Source organism: Achroia grisella, unplaced genomic scaffold (genome assembly GCF_030625045.1).
Source record: "Achroia grisella isolate CSIRO2021 unplaced genomic scaffold, CSIRO_AGI_Agris_v1 utg509, whole genome shotgun sequence".
Lineage (NCBI taxonomy): Eukaryota > Metazoa > Arthropoda > Insecta > Lepidoptera > Pyralidae > Achroia > Achroia grisella.
Window position 1 is genome coordinate 132,181 of NW_026712902.1, and position 22,512 is coordinate 154,692.

General features: G+C 38.7%; 2 protein-coding genes across 2 annotated transcripts in view; one reads left to right on the plus strand and one right to left on the minus strand.

Moving 5' to 3' along the window:
- LOC131846347 (nuclear protein localization protein 4 homolog) overlaps positions 1–22,512 on the minus strand; it is a 35,308-nt gene that overhangs the window by 11,953 nt on the left and 843 nt on the right. The window contains exons 3-8 of the mRNA XM_059195622.1: positions 21,517–21,671; positions 20,163–20,335; positions 18,976–19,191; positions 14,384–14,576; positions 13,596–13,729; positions 12,764–12,924 (exon numbers count right to left, since the gene is read on the minus strand). Of these exons, the coding sequence (XP_059051605.1) occupies positions 12,764–12,924; positions 13,596–13,729; positions 14,384–14,576; positions 18,976–19,191; positions 20,163–20,335; positions 21,517–21,671 (1,032 nt within the window). The remainder of the gene's footprint in view (positions 1–12,763; positions 12,925–13,595; positions 13,730–14,383; positions 14,577–18,975; positions 19,192–20,162; positions 20,336–21,516; positions 21,672–22,512) is intronic.
- Positions 1,943–5,167, plus strand: LOC131846346 (uncharacterized). The gene is made up of 2 exons (XM_059195621.1): positions 1,943–2,284; positions 2,412–5,167. Exon 2 carries the CDS (start codon positions 2,412–2,414, stop codon positions 3,876–3,878), a length of 1,467 nt encoding a protein of 488 aa, XP_059051604.1. The 5' UTR covers positions 1,943–2,284; the 3' UTR covers positions 3,879–5,167.

Genomic DNA, 22,512 nt, shown 5'->3' on the forward strand with positions numbered 1-22,512 from the left:
TAACCGGCTGGACCGACTTTGCCGAGACTTTTTTTGGCAGGTAGCTGATGTAATAAGAAGTAACTTAGGCTACTTATATTTTAGGAAAATATAGTAAAAATCCATCGGTCGAAGTAACGAGTACTGCTAGTATATAAATATAACTAAACATTTTATTTTCATCAGATAAATATAAATATGACTAAACAAAATGTTCAATTATATTTATCGGGTATTTTTTTTAAATTTAACTTTTTCTGAATAGATAATTAAAAAAAGTGTTTATTTATCTGCTCTTTGTTAATAGACCTAAATAAACCGATGTCCCATTTTGAGTCAAAGAATAAAACGTCGCGTTAGACGTGATCCATTTGACTGATGTATGCATATTCAATGTAGTGTACGCGTGTGGCTATTGATTCGAGCGGCTATACTGTACTGTACACTGTACAGTACAGTACAGTACGGAACATCAAAGCAGGTGCGGCTTCGAGTAGGGTTGCCAACTTTTTCTGACAAAAAAAACGTACAAACTAGTTTGGATAGGAAAAAACAAAGTATTAGGGAAGTAGTAAAAAAAAGTATTTCAAATTCTGTTTTTATTGCTTTAAAATTTTTGCGCGCTTTTAACACTAGAGCTGTGACAAATGTCACAACTCACAATTGACATTTAACAGTTCGTTCAGTAATAAAATCGTTAAGTACCCATAATTGCACCGCTATACTATCTCTGATCAACGAGTCGGTTGACTGGTAGAGAATGCCATCAGGCATTAAGTCCGCCATGTATACAATTTTGTGTGCAAAAGAATAAATAAATAAATAAATAAATGAGTATTTTGTTTTACGCATCACAGTAAAGGTTGAAAATAAAGTATATTTGCCTACTTTATTTGTATGTAAAAGTATAAAGTATAAATACCAAAAATAAAGTAGGATACGTTATTATAAAGTATGGTTGGCAACCCTAGCTTCGAGGCTGCGTTAGATAACATTGCGTAGTTAGGTGAGGGAGGCTACGCAATACGCGCCGATCGATACCGCCTCCGACGACGTACGACGTACGACGGCGGATGGCGGACGGCGGACGGCCGTGATAAGCGACCGCCTGATAACGCAGCCGCGTACTGACCCGGCCCGCCTTTATCAAAAGAATGTCACGTCACACACCGCTACGAAGTTAGCGCGGACCGACGTCGCCGATCGAGTTAACCTTGTATCGGCGCTCATTGTAATATCTGTACTAGGATATATGAATTAATACAAAGTAAGCAAGAAAATCAGCGCTAGAAACTAAGTTTTTAGCATTATGCTGAGTCCGCATTGACTCTGTTTTATAATGTGTTGAAATTGATATTTGTGTTTTTTCTATTAGGATATATGAATTAGTACAAAATTACAAACAGAAAATCAGCGCTGGAAACTATGTTTTAGTATTATGCTGAGTTGTGGGCCTCGTTGACTCTATTTTGTAATTGTTGCTTGTATTTGTTTATTCTGTTATTTGTGACAAGACGAGTGAATTAAATTCTAATCTATTCTAAGTTTACAGAAACATTATATTAAATTATTATTATAATGTATAAGATACTTTTTGAAAAGCATACTGTGACATTGTGACAATAATTATTCAATGGATAAATTATTACTATTCGTTAACATACAGTTATTTCTTTTGTGACATTTTAATATTCATTATTATAAAATATTGTACTTGTGTAACAAAGTGCCTATTGTGGCGGATTCACTAGATACGAATTAACCACGATACTCTCCAGTAAGAACTAAGTTCAGATGGAGTTGTTGTTATAATTAATATTCTGCTTCTCCTGTGTAAATCTCTATTCTAATTTTAAATATATAGAAATAAATTTCTTGAAGGTATTAATATTTTTGCAGTTCCTACAAATACCAAGTAACAAAGTGAACGCACGAACAAGGTTATGCCAGAAAGAAATAATCTGTTGATCGAGCGACGTGAAGCGCGCCGCAGTAATGAGAAACAACATGGCGTGTGTACACAAAACGTAAAATGATGTGGCACTCCACATCGATTTCATTATTTTAGTTAATTTACGTAGTTCTAATCCGAGCCGGACGAAACGGCGACCGCATATCGTAAAATGTAATCGAATCGACCGAGACACACCCCGGCGGTCGGCACAATAGTTCGCGATATTGGAGCGCGACATTCTAGAGTACAAAGTTCCGCACGATCCCCCGATGCCGCGAGACTTCGACGAGAACACGTAGCCGCCCCGAGAGCGACGCAGGCGGCCCGGCCTCCGGTCCGGCCCCGGGCGAGGTGAGTACCCGGCGCTCCCGCCCCCGGTCCGGGCTCCGGTCCGGCCGAGGCGAGGCGAGCGCCTGGCGCCCCGCCGTCCGGCGACTCCGCCCGAACGCGACCCGACCCTGACTCCCGCTGCTTGCAGATGGCGACGTCCCCGCTCGGCGAGATCGAGGAGCTCGCGATCTGCTCGTGCTGCAAGCGCGCCTTCGACGAGACGGAGAGGTCTCCGAAGGTGCTCGCGTGCAAGCACCACTTCTGCCTGACGTGCGCGCGCACCGTGCTGGGCAAGGGCCGCGAGGTGTACTGCGTGCACTGCTGGAAGCGCACCGAGCTGCCGGACGGGCGCGCGGAGGCGCTGCCCACGCACGGCGCCGTGCTGGCGCTGGCGCGGCGGCTGGCGGCGGCGGCCGAGCCGGCCTGCGCGGCGCACGCGCTGCCCGCGCTCTGGTGCTGCGCGTGCGGCGCGCGCGCCTGCCGCGCCTGCGCCTCGCACGCCGCGCACGCGCACGCGCTGCGGCCGCCGCTCGAGGCGCGGGCGCTGCTGGCGCGCGACCGCCGCGACCTGCTGGCCGAGCTGCAGCGCCTGCACGCGCGCCGCCGCGACCACCTGCTGCGCGCGCTCGACGCCGCCACCGCGCTCAAGCTGCGGCTCGAGGCGGAGCTGGCGGCGCCGCCGGCGCGCGGCGCGGCCGCGTGCGGGCTGGCGGCGGCGGCGGCGGAGCGCGAGCGGCTGCGCGCGCGGCACCGGGAGGCGGCGCTGCAGGCGCGGCTGGACGAGCTGGTGCGCGCGGCGGCGGCGCCGCTGGACTTCGAGCTGCTGCGGCGCGCGCTGGGCGGCGCGGGCGCGGGCGCGGCCGCCGGCGAGGCGCCGCCGCCGCCCGAGCGCCGCGACCCCGTGCTGTTCCTGGCCAACTACTGCACGGCGCAGCTGTACGCGCGCCACTTGGTCGCGCGGCCCCGCTCGCGCGCCGACTCGGAGCCCGAGGCGGCGCCGTGCTCGTCCGCGTTCGAGTGCGACTCGGGCGGCGAGGCGGCCGGCTCCCCGACCGCGACGCCGACGACGACCGCCGCGTCCGCGGTGGGCTCGCCGCTGCCGCGCATCCCCGCCGCGTTCCCGCTCTTCTACTTCAACCTGGAGGTGAACGGCTCGCCGTTCGGGCGCGTGGTGATCGAGGTGCGCGACGACGTCGCCCCGCGGATGGCGCGCAACTTCACGGTGCTGGCGACGGGCGAGCTCGGCGTGGGGTACCGCGGCTGCGCAGTGTTCCAGTGCTGGGAGAACGAGAGCGTCATCACCGGCGACTTCGAGCTGAACAACGGGCGCGGCGGCCGCTCCGTGTTCGAGGAGAGCTACTTCATGCCGGACGACACCAAGATGGTGGCGGTGCGCGGGTCGGTCGGCATGCGCCGCTCCCAGAAGCGGCACGACAACCTGGGCCTCGTGGGCTCGCAGTTCCGGATAGTGCTGCGCGAGATGCGCGGCTTCACCGCCATCTTCGCGTTCGTGGTGGAGGGTCTCGAGCTGGTGGACCGGCTGTCGCGCACGGGCGACAGCGCCGGCAAGCCGCACAGCACGATCCTCATCTCGAGCTGCGGCAAGCTCAACTAGGCGCCCTCGCCGCGGGCGCTCCTCTCGAATTCTCCTCTTCTGCCTCTCGTCGCATCGGTGCATATCACTCTCTCACAAATTCCGATCTCTCGCGATCAAAGTACCTTATATTTCTACTCCGTCGGACCAAAGTTTCGTTTTCGTGTGTGCTCGCACCGTGAGATATTTTTATACGTGTAGAAAAGATTTTGAAGTATTTACGCGACTTATTGAAAGTCAATCGGCTCGAGCTTGCGTAGTTGTTCGTTTGCGTAGTTATACACTCGGCGTCCGGCGTCCGGCTCGCGTCCGGCTCGCGTCCGGCCGCTCTCCCGACGTTGCGTCCGCGTTTAGACAATTATTACCTTCGCGCCGTTCTGTTACTCGTCTCGTTAGCTACTAGTGGGCCTAGACTCGGTATTATCTCATTATAAATGAATATATTTTTGTTATTAGCGTGAGACGGGCGGCGAGGCGTCGCGTCTCGTCGCGACTAGGTTATAGGTTATAGGTTATGACGTTTCGATCGTATGTGTGTCAATATAAATGTTATTACTTTAGAGGATATATTTTAGCTAGGGATGCCGCGGGGCGCCCGTCGCCGGCCGGCCGTATGGCTCGGCTCGGTGACCGGCGCGGCGGTCGTACTCGTATTCGTGTATGTACTGTACATAATAGAACGAACGTTATTTAACATAATAGATTAATATATTTACAAGCTAACGTTACCTCTCGCGATAAAGCGGCGTAAGAGACGATAAACGATTATAACACGAATTATTACAATTTCCGGATGTTTTACAAGACTGTGATGATAGCCGTAGGTAGCGGAGCTAGCGGAGGCGCGGCGCCTCCTACCGGTCAGTGCCTGCTTTAGTATCGATATATTTACTAGGTAATGTTACGGCGCGCTCTCGTCCCTTCCCTCGGCGGAGCCCCGCTCGGGCGCGCCCGCGTTCGTTAAGTTTATTTTTCTATTTACCAAAGTTTATATATTGTAATATAGGCGTATTGCGGTGTTCGTGTGTAGCTTGTTCGTGCCGCGTGGCGGCCTCGTGGCCACTACTGTAGCGGCGCGGGCCCGCTCTAGACATGTTGTAATTCGTGTTGACTATATTCATATTATATTGTAGCGGCGTTTTATTTTCTCGATATATAGTTTATATGACGTGGTGTGGAAAGCAGTTGGCGTCCGCGGTTGCAGCGCTCGCAGCGCTCGCAGCGCTGGCGCCGCCGCGGACTTGTTAATGTTATGTGTACGCGCATATTACTATGTCCGAAGCGAATTCGTGATAATAAATAAGTATATGGAGCAGAAATATTTGTGTTTTATTTCAACACCGCACCCCCCACCCTCGTCCCCGGTGACATAACAATATATACATATACAAACTACACTCACTGTATATTATATTAGAATAGGTTATATCTATATAGATTAATAGCTGACTCCGCAAACGTTGTTTTGCCATATAAATTAAAATCACTATTAAAAAATAGGGGCTGGTGATAGAAGGGTGAGGAATTAGAGTTGTATGTATTTTTAATGCCAAAAAAAAAAACAAAAATAAAACTTTTGTCCAAACAATAAAAAAAAATGTTAGGGGTGAACAACACTTAAGGGTATGAAAAATAGATAATAGCCGATTCTCAGATCTAATGAATTGCATATAAAAATCCATAAAAATCGGTCAAGCCGTTTCAGAGGAGGATGGTAACTAACATTGACGACCTCGGTGGTCTAGCGGTCTAGCACACCGCTTTACGACCGATGGTCGCGGGTTCGATTCCTCGCACGGCACAAACATTTGTATTCATGAGTATAATTGTTTGTATCGGTCTGGGTGTTTTCTCTTGTATAATATGTATGTATTTTACGAAAAAAAAAATTATCTATGTATCTGTATCAGTTATCTAGTACCCATAACACAAGCTTTAGCTAGCTTAACTTGGGACTAGATGGCGCTGTGTGAATTGTCCTGAGATTATTATTATTATTATTATTGTGACACGAGAATTTTATATATAACATATAAATTCTGAAAGTTTAGTTTCTATTGCAAATATATTATAAGTTAACAGAGATGTGACCTCACCAGACACACTAATGTGAACAACAAACACCCACAGTGACAAAATATAATAAACTATCAGACCCGGACACGCGTTGCTGTGGCTAAGGTTCTTGAATAAAATAATACTCTGACTATAAATTGAGATGTAAGCTATCCTATCTTTCAAGTTGGATCAAATTGCACACAATGTGCAAATCAAATTTGCAATCAGTTCAGTAATTTAGGAGTATAAAGATAGTACTCAAGAATGCAAAAAGGAATTGCACACACTAAAAACCACATGAATTATCTATACATATAAATAAAATTGTAGTGTCTGTTTGTAATATTGAAATAACCGTTTTTTACTGCATGCATATGAATATAAATACGGTACATATACCGAAATAACATTTGTAGAATTGTTTGTTCCGGCTAAATTCTGAAATGGCTGGACCGATTTTAACGGGACTTTGTTTGGCAGGTAGCTGATGTAATGAGGAGTAATTTACGCTACTTTTATTTTAAAAATTGTAAATAATGATATTTTGGTGTATGTACCGTATTTATATTCATACTAGCTATACCCGCGACTTCGTCCGCGTTTTTAATGAAAAAATATTTAACTCAGCTTCAAAAATGATAAAAAATAAAAATAAATATTTAATCAATAGGCTAAAAAATAAATTTCAAGCTTCTAGCTTTAAACATGACGATACATCTATATGACCTTGGATCTACCCTTTCAATCCTCTTGCAACCCTTTTTCACATTAAAAAGTAACCTATGTCCTTTCTCAGGATCTAGTCTATCTATGTGTCAAATTTAAATTTAAATCGGTTCAGTATTTTTGGCGTGTAAGCAAGACAAACAGACAGACAAAGTTACTTTCACATGTATAATATCAGTAAGGTATTTAATAAACTAACTCTAAAAAGACAAAGAAAAAAGTTAGACGTTCTAGCTTCCACAACCACACAGACAGCAAATTTCCACAATAACTTTCATTCCCTATTTTATTTTACCACCCCCCCCCCCCCTCCCCAATTTTACAAATATTGAATGTGAAATTTTTTAATATTTAAACAACAGCTTCTAGTTTTAAAAAATGACGATTCTTCCATACAGCGTACCATTGCAACCCTCTTACAATCCTTTTTTCACATTCAAAAGTACCCTATATTCTTTGTCCGGGTGTAAACTAACTGTGTATCAAATTTCATTTAATTTTTTGTTTTGTTTTGGAGCGTAAGACTGACAGAAAGACAAACAGAGTTACTTTCACAATTATAACATTGGTGGGGTATTTAAAAATCTAACCCAAAAGAACCAATGAAAATAGTTTCATCGTTCCAGTTTAAAAAATTACGAATTTACATAATACCTATCATCCCCTATTTTATTTTACCCCCTTAAGGGTAATTTTTTTTACAAATAATGAATGTCGTATTTATTTATATTTAATCAACAGCCTCAAAAATCCGTTTCAAGCTTCTAGCATCAAAAATGACGAATTTACATAAAAACTTGCATCCCCTATTTTATTTTACCCCCTTAAGGGTATTTTTTTACAAACATTGAATGTCATATTTATTTATATTTAATCAACAGCCTCAAAACTAAGTTTCAAGCTTCTAGCTTCAAAAATGACGATTTTACATAAAAACTTGCATCCCCTATTTTATTTTACCCCCTTAAGGGTAATTTTTTACAAACATTGAATGTCATTTTTATTTATATTTAATCAACAGTCTCAACAATAAGTTTCAAGCTTCTAGCTTCAAAAATGACGATTCTTCCATACAATCTTTCATCCCCCCTTTTAACCCCTTACAACAGGGGGGAAAGGGATTGTTAGTAATGTGGATTGACTGATGTGGATTGATGTGATGGGGTTACCCATTGCTAGCAATGTAACATGTCAGGTCGACCTCCACGCGGTTCCGCCTGGAAACCATCGTGTTAAATTCCTGGTGAATTTGTCACGATGGGCTAACTGACCTAACCTCATGCTCATCTTACCATCCTCCACTGGTGCCCCGCCAGCGTAAACCGTTAGCGCAGGCGAGTGCACCATTCCATTATCATCCACAAAAAAAAACCCCTTACAACCCTTTTTTCGCATTAAAAAGTAGCCTATGTCCGTTCTCAGGGTCTGGACTATCTGTATACCAAATTTCATTCAAATCAAGAGTTAATTTCGCAATACAACAATAGTACAATATTAGTAAGGTTTTTGTCTCAGCGCAAAAATATATTTTTGTCGTTTCTGTACAAATAGTAATTTTACAGTATTAATCTACAAACCAACATTTTGTTTCTTACAATCAGCTAAATAATTTAAATAGTTTCATAATACAATACATACAATACACAATGAAAAGGTCATTTATTTTATAAAAAAGGCAGTTAGTTTTTATTTTAGTGAAAAATAGGAATATGCTATTTTGATACAACAACCATATATTTATTAATACCTATACTTTATTAATTTTGTGTTAATGCTTTTTAAATAAACACCCACACATTATTTCTGTATAACCTACAAAAATGGGTAAATAATTTAATTTCGGATAGTTAGTAGGACATTAGTTAAAAAATGTAAATAATAAAATGTGAAGAAATTGTGATTGTTATTAAGCTTTTTTTAATAAGTTCGTCAGAACAGAGAAACAACATTTGACATTGGACATTGACTTTAATTTTTGTAATTTATATTGTAAAACTTTAAGTTGGGCTAAAATAAAACAAATTAATAAAAAAAATTGCCAAATTTGTCTCGCAATCGGCCAATTTCAGGTTTAAAGAAAAAACACATACACACGATATACGATTTTATCATAAAAAAGTGTCAAAAAACAATATTTTCGCTAAATGTCAACGTCATGTTTCCGGCAAGATCTTTCGTTTTACATTATGTTATCTGTGGTTTTATTCTCTGTGAAGGATACCTTATTGGCGCATACGCGATGTGTTGATTGGTTGTTAGCTAGTGAAATGAAAAGATGACGAATAAGTGTGCGATGTATTCAACCGCATAAAGATAACCTTGTATTTCCATTTTGAACCCCTTACAACCCTTTTTTCGCATTTAAAAGTAGCCTATGTCCTTCCTCGGCGTCTAGACTATCGGCGTACTAATTTCATTTAAATCGGTTCAGTAGTTTTGGCGTGAAAGCGAGACAGACAGACAGAGTTAGTTTCGCATTTATAATATTAGTAAGGTTAAGGATGCATGTAGTAAAAAAAGGTTATTTCAATATTACGAACAGACACTCAAATTTTATTTATATGTATAGATTATTCGTTTTTAAAGCAGTGAACATTTAACACATTAATTTTTAATAGAAATTACCCCATTATAATATTACTGATACAATCTTTTAGATAATTCTGACATGGCTAGTAGCAAATTAGACTGCAACAACATACTGTCTCTAGGGGACAATCTGCCACTACACAATATTATAACGGTGTATATGGCAGAAGAAGCCATGACGCAAACAGACTGAAAGAAGAAAGAAGAAAGAAAAAGGACACCAATTGAGTTATTCCATTAAATAATTATAGAGAACAGACGGTCATACTTATAAATATACAAAAAAAGTCTTTAATTCCTTACTTCCTTACTAATATCATAAATGCGAAAGTAACTGTCTGCCTGTCTCGCTTTCACGCCAAAACCAATAAACACATTTAAATGAAATTGGGTACATATATAGTCCAGACCCTGAGAAAGGACATAGACTACTTTTTATGCTAAAAAAGGGGTTGTAAGGGGTTGAAATGGGAGATGAAAGTCTGTATGAAAAATCATTACTTTTAAAGCTAGAACGATGTAACTTTTTCCTTGCTATTTTTTAGTTGGATTATTGAATATTATTTCTTCATTTGTTCAAGGTCATAATATGCGGACGAAGTCGCGGTTATAGCTAGTATATTATACATTAACGACTATTATTTCTAATGGGATAGCTAGATATACACGTTGTAATAGTTTCAACACATCTATGTATCTAAATATATATAACTCAAAGGTGACTGACATAGTGATCTATCAACGCAAAGCCCAAACTACTGGACGGATTGGGCTCAAATTTGGCATGCAGGTAGATATTATGAAGTAGGCATCCGCTAAGAAAGGATTTTGATTAATTCTACCCCCAAGGGGATAAAATAGAGGATGAAAGTTTGTATGAAACTTTGTCAATTTTAAATCGATCGGGCTGAGACTTTGCATGCACATAGCTACTATGACGTAGGCATCCTCTAAGAAAGGATTTTGATAGATTCTACCTCTAAGGGGATAAGTTAACGCGAGCGAAGCCGCTGCCAAAAGCTAGTTTAACATAAGACCTACCTGCAGTATTGGTGTCAGCGTGGCTCCTTCTGATCCGCAACAATTCCATTCAACTTTCTATAGTAACCAGTAGAAAGGATGGAATTCCAGGCATAAATGTAGTCGACCACAACGACTTACTATATTGTCAGCAAAGCTGATTGCATTTGTTAATTTAAAAAGTTTTATCATTTTAAAATCAGCCATCAATACACCAGTGATTTAAATAAGATATCATTACAATGTATTCAATAAGTCAAATGGTAGCGTCGGTGATCTACGGTTTAGCACACCTTGCTTCCAATGGTCGTAGGTTCGATTCCTCGCACGGTAAAATTTGTACTCAATGTATATAATACTAACAGACCCGGCCTAGCGTTTCTGCGGCTAAGGTTCTTGAATAAAATAATATAGCGACTATAAATTGAGATGTAAGCTATCCTATCTTTCAAGTTGGATCAAATTGCACACAATGTGCAAATCGGTTCAGTAGTTTAGGAGTCCATCGCTGACAAACAACGTGACACGTAATTTTTATATTTAAAGATTTATAACTCAAAACATCTCTGCTCTAAGTTTTTCTATGGTTGCACCCATGGTGTGGAGATGATTACTTATTTCTTAAAATTCAAATAACAAGTAATATGCTTAGAAAATCATTATAAACCTGCCTGTTTTATTAACTTGAGCCGCCAAGTAGCTTACCTAGAAGGCTGTGTTTTAGTTTGTTGTAACTGGCTAATGAAGAAATGTTTTATATTCTAAATTTTTATTTGAATTTATAGTTCTTTTATATTACATTCTTGTTTTTTTGATACTTCAATTCCTTCTTTCTATTCCTAATTGTCTGTAGTCTATATTAATATATTTTCTCCGTTTACCTAGTCTTTTTTCTTATTACTACAACATAGTTTAATCCTTCGAACGTTTTGACACAGATCGCTGCACGCCGCTTAAACCGTATACTGTCAGACACAGATCTGTGGCCGCAAAACCGTGACAAAAACGTTCTTTTTAACCAATTTCATCCTTATTTAAAACAAAATAAGATTGAAACGCATTTTAAAAAATACAGCTGGAATTTTCAGTCGCTACGACAGACGACAGACATTCAAAAGGTTAATATATAGCAGTGAAATTATAGTTTACGTCGACGTAACATCTTAATCCTATGTAATGGCAACATGGAGAAAATACGCGTCACGCCGGGTGGTGTAATTAGTTCATCATGTATAGCTTACCATCATTATATAGTATAAATCAAAGTCGCTGTCGCTGTCTGTCCGTTCCTATGTATACTTAAATCTTTATAACTACGCAACGGATTTTGAAGCGGTTTTTTTAACAGATAGAGTGATTCTAGAGGAAGGTTTATATGTATAATACATGTACACCCAGGCGAAGCAGGGGTGAGTAGCTAGTCTATACATATAAATAAATTGGAGCGTCTGTTTGTAAAATTGAAATATCCTTTTTTTGTAGCATATGACTGTATCATATACATACACCAAAATATTTTTTTTACAATTTTTCTATCTATTTGTTCCAGCTAATCTTGGAAATGGCTGGACCTATTTTGACGGGACTTTCTTTGACAGGTAGTGGATGTAATAAGGAGTAACTTAGGCTACTTTTATTTTAGAAATATAAAGTTAAATTCCACGCTGACGAAGTCCAGGTACAGTTAGTTACAAATAAATAAATAAATTGTTTTAAAAAGATACAATCTAAATACAGCGCATTCCATGTTGAGCATAGTAATTCTATCCATAAGTTCTAACAATATAATTAGTTAAATGAAGCAGTCACAACGGCCCTGCTCTCAAACGTGCACAATTAATTATTTGACCGAACAGAAACGGTTTCAATTTACTTTTCTTACCTTGCCAGGTGTGCTTTTGGTTCAGGAAAAGACGTATCAGGTTTTTGAGGCCCAATAACATATACAGTAACACATACATGTTAAGAGAAGCTTCACTCTCTTGATCTACTGTGAGTTTCTTGATATGGATAATTAATTTAAACAATAGGCTGCCAGTGCTTTACTCCATCTTGTCACCTAATCCAAAATGCCGTACCCGATTCTGGCACCTGACCTGATGTCGTAGCGGTTGCATAACCTGTTCATCTTCTGAAGGTCGCAGGCTCGATCAAAGCATAATACGAAATGTTTATAGTGGGTGTTGTGTGTGTATACTGAATAAAGTATTGAAATATTTCTGTCAGTCCTTTAGGTTTCTGTTTTTGAACAAGTTGATGAACCGAGACAGTACAATGCAAATAAACAAAAATAACATTAATTTGTCTATCAGAATAAAAGTCATAAATAATCAAATCTGTTGTTTAGGGTCTTTGGCTCCTAAGTCCTTGCTCCGTAAACTAAAAGCTTTGGTTTTTTTAGACTTGTTAACATTCATGTAATATGTAGACGTGTTACAGCACCAGCGCCTGGAGGTACTGGTGGCACTGGTGACACTGCCCCGACACCTGGTAGCCCTGCAGGTGACACTGACCTTGTAGTAGAGGTCGGGCACGTACTGGCGGTCGCTGGAGTCGCGGATGTAGCCGAGGTCGGGCGCGTCCCTGGTCGGCAGCAGCACGCCGTCCCGCACCAGCGCCTGGCACTGCCCCGACACCTGGTAGCCCTCCAGGTGGACGCGGTTGTTGCTGTCGCCTGCGCACACCACCACACACGCGTTACTATGTGCGACTTAACTCAATAGGCATGCAAATATATTTAAACTAGCTTTTGCCCGCGGCTTCGCTCGCGTCAATTTATCCGCTTAGGGGTGGAATTTATCAAAATCCTTTCTTAGGAAATGCCTACATAATAGTAGCTTTATGCATCCAAAGTCTCAGCCGGATAGGTTTGAAATTGACAAACTTTCATACAAACTTTCATCCCCTATTTTATCCCTTTGGGGGTAGAATTAATCAAAATCCTTTCTTAGCGAATGCCTACGTCATAACAACTACCTGCATGCCAAATATAGTCGTAGTGATCTATCAACGCACAGCCCAAACCACTGGACGGATCGGGCTGTGCGTTGATAGATCACTACGTCAGTCACCTTTGAGTTATATATATTTAGATTTGGCAAAATATAAGACCACAAACAGAAGATTACAACGGACAGTGACAATTAAAAATGATCAACAAGTAACAGCTTTCAATCGATAAAGTCTTTAGTGTCTTCTTGTAGTGAAGAAAATCAACAACATTACATTTACAAATAATTCATGGAAGTTAAACTTCCTTTGTGCAGTTACTATGTATTATTGTAACATTTAAACGTTAATTCAAAGTATGAAATTAGATTAGAAATTGAATGGAAGGTGTGTGACCTGTGAGGCAGACGGTGACGAACTTGGAGCCGAAGTACCCGGAGGAGGCGTGGCGGCAGGCGTTGGGGTGCTGGTCCTGGAAGTGGCCCGCCATGATGCACTCCTGCGCCGACAGGAAGTGCGTGTCCACGCCGCTGTACAGTAAACAATTAATAATTAGCTTTGAAATAAATGTTATAGCAAAGTTAAGTCGTTAAATAAACGTGGTTAAGTTACGTAATTTAAGATGGAGGGGGTTATTTGAAATAATGTATGAGTACAATGTTAGGTCAGATTGTATGCGACTGCCAGGTGCTGCAGTGTGCAGTGTGCAGTGTGCAGCAGGTCTGTGAAGTGTGCAGTGTGCAGTGTGCAGTGTGCAGCAGGTGGGGGAGTGTACCGCAGGTGTCGCACGGTGCCTGCAGCTCTGTCTGCCGGCAGCAGGTCTGTGAAGTGTGCAGTGTGCAGTGTGCAGTGTGCAGCAGGTCTGTGAAGTGTGCAGTGTGCAGTGTGCAGTGTGCAGCAGGTGGGGGAGTGTACCGCAGGTGTCGCACGGTGCCTGCAGCTCTGTCTGCCGGCAGCAGGTCTGTGAAGTGTGCAGTGTGCAGCAGGTGGGGGAGTGTACCGCAGGTGTCGCACGGTGCCTGCAGCTCGGTCTGCCGGAAGCAGGTCTGTGAAGTGTGCAGTGTGCAGTGTGCAGCAGGTGGGGGAGTGTACCGCAGGTGTCGCACGGTGCCTGCAGCTCGGTCTGCCGGCAGCAGGTCTGTGAAGTGTGCAGTGTGCAGTGTGCAGCAGGTGGGGGAGTGTACCGCAGGTGTCGCACGGTGCCTGCAGCTCTGTCTGCCGGCAGCAGGTCTGTGAAGCACCACCCCACCCGGCGCAGTCCGAGCGCGGCGGCCAGCTGTTGCAGCACTTGTTCCTGCGGGTCCGGCTGCAGCGTCACCTCGTCGCGTCCGCCGGCCTGCGGCGGTTCGTAGATCGCACACACGCGCGCGCGGATACCTGTACATATCAATATACATACGGTCATTACTTCTAATTGTCCACTGAGCCCATCCGATCTGATCTTCCGACCAATTTCATTGGGGAACATCGCTCTGAGCTAAAGTTCCCCTAGAGTCTAGAAGATTCCCTAACAGACCAAAGTCGTATCCGTGAGTTAGGAGTGGCCTTTAGCTGCAGCATACTTATGCGTTGTCGACTTTAACAATATAATGAATAGAAGGAAACCAACCTTTTTTTCCTCGACTGGCAACATTACCGATAACTGTCTTTGTCAGCTGGCCCTAATAATTAAATACTTTTATCTAATTTATTATTCAATTTTTTTAGTGTAATTGATATAATTAGTGAGTTTAAGCTATAAAAAGTATCGATTGTTGTTTGTGTTCATTTTTATATAGTATTTGTGTACAAAAATCGACACATAAATATTTCTTACCGGTCAACTGTCAAAGTTCGTAATAAACTTATATTTACATCAATCTTGTACATGTTATCGCGTAATTCAATTTAAATTATTATAACATTCCTTTATTATTACTTATTTTGTAATACATGTTAATTTTGTGGTAACTTTAAAAGTGAATTGTGTGCGTCGAGGAAAAAAAATTACCCACTAACCAAATATTGTAAGTACTAACTGAAATATAATTATATATACACAACAAGAGAGTGAAACTTTCACTAATTTAAATAGTTATTTATATATATTTCAATAACAATACTGAATCTTCTAGAATTGGTTGTTTTTAATTCTATTATTTGAGCTTGTGTAATAAAGAAACCCATTCTTACAAGTAATAATATTTAGTATTGTTATTTATAATTAACAAATTTACTAAAATTACTTACATATTACATAGGTATTATATATTTATAAATAAATATATTGTAAGGAAATAACACACATTCTAAATTCCATTAAGTTCCTTTATATTTAAATTAATTACTCAGCATATTTAATAATGATGTCCCGAAGAGCCTGTGATCTTGATGCTAAACTTAAGGTGGCACTCGTTGAATTAAAGAAAACCCAAGACTTGAATAAAGTGTTGTTACAGGAACGGGATGATAGTGAAATAGAGATGAAATCTCTATTTGACAAATATGTGGCCCTGAAGGGGGAACTTGTAGACATTAATGTGTTCTGTGAGGACCTACGCGTTGACAGGGATAGACTTCAGGAACTTGTTAATGAATATGATCACTGCAGGGATACATATGAGTCAAATTTACAGCGTATCACTCACCTCGAGAGACACCTTGAGGAAGCACAAGCACATAGTGAATCTATGTTGTAACACAAACGGGTGAGTAGCTACAATAACACCTTAGATCTGTATACAGAATTGTTAAATGTCACTTGTGATCAAAAGTCTACTCAGCCGTTGGTGACCATAGATTTAACTAATACACCCAGCTCAAACAGTTGTATTAGTCAATTTAAGAGTGTCAATAAATTAAAAAAATATATAAAAATAAACAAATTTATTAAAAAGTCAGAAAAGTTAGTGAGAACTCATACTAAATGTTTAAAATCTATAAATATTAGAAGACAAAAGTTAGACCTGTTACAAGAACTTCAAAATTGTAAAACAAATTTACATGATAAGGATTTAGAACAAAATAAATTAAAGAGTAAAATTCAAGAGTTAGAATCTTCATTATCTAATTTAACAAAAAAATATGAGTGTGCTCAACTTGAAATTAATAATTATATTAAATCGCTGGATAAATTAATTGAGTTGGGAAATTACAACATGGAGCGGTTCACCTCATTGACAGAGAAATGTTGTTGTGAGACACCTGAATCTCCTAAATCTTGTCAGTATAGCCGTAATGGAAATAACAATAAGTCAATCACATCGGTTTTGACTGAGTCAATCACTCCTTGTTCTAGTTTACTCAATTCTAACTTGTCTTTAAAAACTGATAATTGTAATGTTGCACCAGTACGAAGGACAATTATTTATTCAGATGAATATGGTAAGGGTCTGGGCCGTTCATTATCAGAAAGTCTATATCAACATGTCATAAATAATTGTCTTCCTGGTGCTTCATTGCCTAATATTTTAAATAAGGTGGTTAATGGTAGGTATGATAAATTAACCACATTAGTCATTGCTTTAGGCAACTGTTTATATGTAAAAAAAAGTCATGTAATTAAACTTGTAAACTCTTTGCTTAATATTGCTGAGCTGGGCATAGGTAAAATAATATTATGTGCATTTCCTTACTGTCGTTCTCTGACCATTGAACAAAATAAGTTCATATATTATATTAATAATTTAATTTATAATATGACATGTCGTCATAATGACTTTTTATTTTTTGATAGTAACAAATTTGTTACAAACTTTTGTATGACTGGATATAGATTTTATCTGCCTAAAAAACAAATAACAAATATAGCTAGTTTACTAGCTTATAATATAAATGACCCCATTATAAGTAATATAATGGCTTGCATTAATCCAATTAGTAGTACTTGTACTAATGTTAATACTAAACATACTGAAAATATTGACATAAATATTGATTCTAGTAAGAATCCTTTTATTTACAAAAATTTAAATATGACTGCAGATTTAAACTGCTGAAAAAGACAAAGGGAAAGCTATCAGAATTGAAAATTGTTCACCAGAACATACAAAGTTTTCTCGGCTGTGAATTAATTATTCAATTGTTCTTAGAAAGAAATAATATAGATGTTCTATGTTTAACTGAACATTGGCTCAAAGTGAGCAATATGATGTTCAGCTTAAACAATTATAATATTGTCAGCTGCTTTAATAGAAAAATAGTAAATAGAGGAGGTTCTATGATATTGGTGAAAAATAATATAAAAGTAAAAGAACGTAGTGATATTGGCAATCTTTCTGTTGAATGTTGTATTGAAATTTCCTGTGTGGAACTAGACAATTATATAGTTATATGTGTATATAGACCTCCAAATAGTGATTATAATTTATTTGAAGAGGTAATGGAGGATATTTTAAAAAGAGTATTTAATATTAACAAAAAAATTATAGTGTGTGGTGATTTCAATGTTGACATTTTATCACATAATACCACAAAAACTAAATTAATGAGTTTATTTCAATCCTTTGACTTGAGTAATGTCTTCCACGAACCCACTCGTATCACTGTCACGTCTGGTACTTGCTTGGATAACATATTTAGCAACAGTGAGTATTTAGATAAAATAATAATAAACAACCTTCCTTCTGATCACTGTGGTCAAATAGTTATTTTTCCAAATCACTTAAACAAAATTGGGAAAATTAATTTATTAAAAAGAGACTTGACTAGTTATAAGATAAATAAATTTAAAATATCAGTTCGTAGTAAATTAGATTTTTATCTTCCATCTAATGAACCTAACAAACTTTATACAGATTTCTTCAATATTGTTTCTAACGAATATAATAAGGCTTTTAACAAAAAAACTATCAGTATTATTAACAAAACAAAATTTTCAGAATGGACTACAAAGAGAATTCTTAAAAGTAGAAATATATTATTTGATTTATATGCTCAAAAAAAATACCGTTTCGATAGTACATTCGTAAATTATGTAAAAAGATACTCAAAAACTTTTAAAAACGTATGTAATGTAGCAAAGTCTAATTATCTATCTTTAATATCTAATTGCGTAAGGTTTTACAATAAAATACCAGAGTCTGTTATAAATCTGCCAGAAAAAAGATTTAAATGTCAAATAAAACACTTCCTTTGCAAAAAAGCTTACTATAAAATTGAAGAATTCGTTAACGATAATAATGTTTTTGTAGAAAAATTTTTAAATACATAGCACTGACAATATTATCTGATTACACTAATAATGAGTGCGTAGCGATTTCTATGTTGATTGTCGCATGCCTCTTACTTGTTACACTGTAATTATTTATATAAAAAAAAAACATCTATTAAAAAGAGCAACACACAAGTTTCTTGCTCATTCTTATTGTGATGAATCTGCATTCCGAATGAGTGGTAGAATCAAAATATAACTATTCAAAAGTGCTTGTAATGAGTTTATTTGAATAAAGATTATTTCTATTTCTATTTCTATTTCTATAAAGAATGACTTTGGCAATCGGACACGAACAGTATATTCAACATGGTATGGACATTTCCAATAAAAAAAAGAATGAGATCATTGGCATTCTTTCTTTTATTTACTCGATGGACGTCCTCCAGCATCCTGGTGAACAAGCTTATCGTTGCGGAAAAATTGCCTGATCCGACAACACAGGACATGTCGTCCTGACGCCGAAAAATTAGGAGCGACGATCCCGCATATATCGGGCCACTTAACTGGCCCAATATATGCGGGATCGTCGCTCTATAAGAAGCTTGACAGTACAGTGAGGAGATTACGAGAAGCGTATGTTACCTAAAGGCACATCGGGATGCAGCTCGTACCGGCCGTAGAGGAAGCCGACGCGCTGGTGGCCGGTGGCGCGCCAGTAGGAGAGGAAGCGCTCGACCAGCGCGGGGTGCTCGAACACCACGTTGTCGACGTGGCGGTAGGGCTGCCGGTTCAGCGTCACGGCGCCCGGCTGGCACTTGGAGCAGATGCCGCGCGGCCACGGCGGGTGCTCCTTGCAGCCTGCACACAACACCATTCTCTATACTCGCTATTATCAGCTCATTTTGCCAAGCAAAAGAGGAAACTCCACTACACATCCTATATTGTTGTAGCCCTCTCATGCATAAACGAAATATCTCCTTTGGAAAGTATACACTATATCCTGAGGAGGTAAAGATATAGCTTATATGCTTCAATTCTTGTCCCACACGGGTCTAGGTAGATCATCACAATAGATCTATGTAGGTTGCAGTTTTACAGGTCTTAACACCTGACAATAGCCCAAACAAACCCTAATAAAAAAATACTCTCTATTGTAAACGTTCATATTGGTATCACAACATAACAATTTTAAAAGCTAACAAATTATAGAATGCTGGCTTACAGCAAGAAAGTCCAATGCTAGTATTTGCATAGTTTTTTTTTTTATAATTACATATACATTCATAAAAAATATATATTAGTGAATGAATGGTTTTATTCTATTCTAATGAGCTAATTTCCTTGTTAGAAAAAGTGTGAGAAAACACTGTAATAGTAATAACTAGTTGGGAAGGAAAAGTCTAGTGATAAGAAATGAACTGAAATGAAATAATTTATTTGCGATATATTGGTACAGTAAATATGATGTTACATGAAATTGATTGTTCAGCTATATTTACCATACAGGCATGCAAATTATGTGAAAATGTTTGTGTTACTTAAATCTTCTTGGACACTGTAAAAATTAAATTTATTGTGACCAATTAACTGGTCTTTTACGCCTAGTACTGTCATAATAAAAGTTAAATAAATGTTAACTGTGGTTAATAAATCATTGCTATGTAGCAAAACAGTGGCAGGGAGAGAACAGAATCTTACAGTAATGGCAGAGTTTTAAGAGAACTATTCATCTCGTCTTCCTTCTCGAGTGCTCCACAAGCACACATTGTAAGTGCAAGTGATTGTAACAAACCATAAAAATAAAAGTTAAAACTATTTGGTTTACATACCTGGTTTAATTTTACAGGACATTTCATCTAAGGATATGAACTGGCCAGATGTGATCTTCCTTAAGTATGAGTGGAAAGATATGTGCTTAATATTGTGTTCCTTGAGGTAGCCCTCGTCCCAGGGCTCCAGTGGGGAACAGTGTACACAGCACCCTTTGGAATTGTGTCGACATCTGAAAATGTACAATATTAATCTCAATAAACAATTTATTGCAAGAGATGGATGGACTGTGTGAAAGACGATATGGTAAGAAAGGGAGTAAATAATGAGATGACTACGAACAGGGATGAATGGAAGAGAAAAGCATATTACGCCAACCCTAAATAAAAGCGATAAGGAAGAAGCAGATGATGAAAATTCTTCACAAACAGACTCAAGGAACTTCTGTGATCAAGCCTTTAACAGACCATTTGTATAAACTTTTCTATTCATGAGTATGATTCTTGGTATTGGTCAGTGTGTTTTCAATGTATATTATGTATGAATCACTACTTTGTATCACCATTGTTGGCCTAGATTATTTTACTGTTGTATATATGTTGTATATATATATTAACAGTAAAATTAATTTTCTAGTAATTAATTGCACCAGAGAAATGGTTGTATTAAAATGTTTAGAAATTTATTTCTTTAGCTATACCCATAATATTTTAAAAGCCTTCCTGATCCCGATATAGAACATTAAGACACAAGATTGTCTGTTTAAACAATACTTTTCTTAAAAATTACACCATGCAATCAGTCATCTAGAATATAAGCAGATTCCTGGACAGTTGTAAACAATAAAGTAATGGTAATTATACTTTGTGCGCTGTAGCATGGTGCGGGTGACAGTTACTAAGTTTACATTTAACAATTGCTACATTTAAGTTAATACAATTATTAATAATTTAATATATTATGAATGTGGTACAGCTGATATACTAAGTCATAATTTGTAAATTTATTTGTTCAGACATAAGATCCAATTTGTTAGTAACAATTGTACTTAGCGTATGTTAGTATACTTAAAAAATTACATATTATCATTTAAGAGCCCCTGTAACAATTTGGGTCCAAAAACAAAGTATTTGACTGTCAAATTTCTTGCACAGCATTTTCAGAATACTGTTACTGCTGCCACGCAGTCTGTGCAATAGAGAGGCGATCTGTTTGCGTTTGATGGCATACAGGTCGTAAATAGCGGCAACTTTTAAGAGTGAAACGAAATGGTAATGAAACTGTCACATGCACCATGCTATAGCAATCAATGTAGTTTAAAATATCAGTCTATAATATATAATGTGTGTGAATTTATCATACAAGTGTAGGTAATAACTACTTAGATAATCTAGGATGGACAGGTATACTTACAGTTTCTCGTCTCGTTGCCTTTGGATAGTACCGGAACATTTGTATAATTGCTGATCAACCTCATCTTCCTCAACAGTACCCTGTCGTGGTGCAGCAGCTGTGGGAGCAGACGAAGGGCCTGCTTCGCTCGGCTCTCGAAATGGCTTGTTAATTGTCTGAGGATGAAATGGTCAAAATTTTCAAAGAATGATACTAAAAATGTTATTTGTTAGGAGTTAAATTTTCAGCAGGGGAAATGTTACAATGATAAAAGAATTTTGAAAACTCATACTGATGTCAAAGTATTAGTTCTTTTTTAATTTATATTTCCAATAAAAATAGATCTAGTATATATTGTGAGGAGAAAGTGAAAAATGAATTTAACATCATTCATTAAAAAGCATAAAATTAAAATGAAACATTATCTAAATTGATTTGAGATGGACTTTTAAATTACTTAATACAAAAAAGAAATCAGAAATCTGCTTATCTATACATATAAATAAAATTGGAGTGTCTCTTTGTAATATTGAAATAACCATTTTTTACTATATGCATATGAATATAAATATGGTACATGAACCAAAATAACATTTTTCACAATTTTTGTCTGTCTGTCTGTCTGTCTATCTGTTTGTTCCCGCTAATCTCTGAAATGGCTGCACCGATTTTGGCGGGACTTTTATTGGCAGGTAGTTGATGTAATAAGGAGTAACTTAGGCTATTTTTATAGAAAAATTATTTTATTTCAGATAACTTAAATTCCATGCAGATAAAGTCACATTGCATAGCACACAAGACTTTGTTTTCAATCAAAATGGATCTAGTATATACTTTTAGGAATAAATGAGCAATGAATTTTACATCATTCATTAAAGAGCATAAAAATTAGACTCAATCATTGTCTAAATATTGAAAATGGAACTATATTACTTTCTAAGAAACAATTTTTTTTTCTTATAATATAATCTCCTATATTTTGTCAGATGGAGTACCCATGGCTTTCTGACATAACAA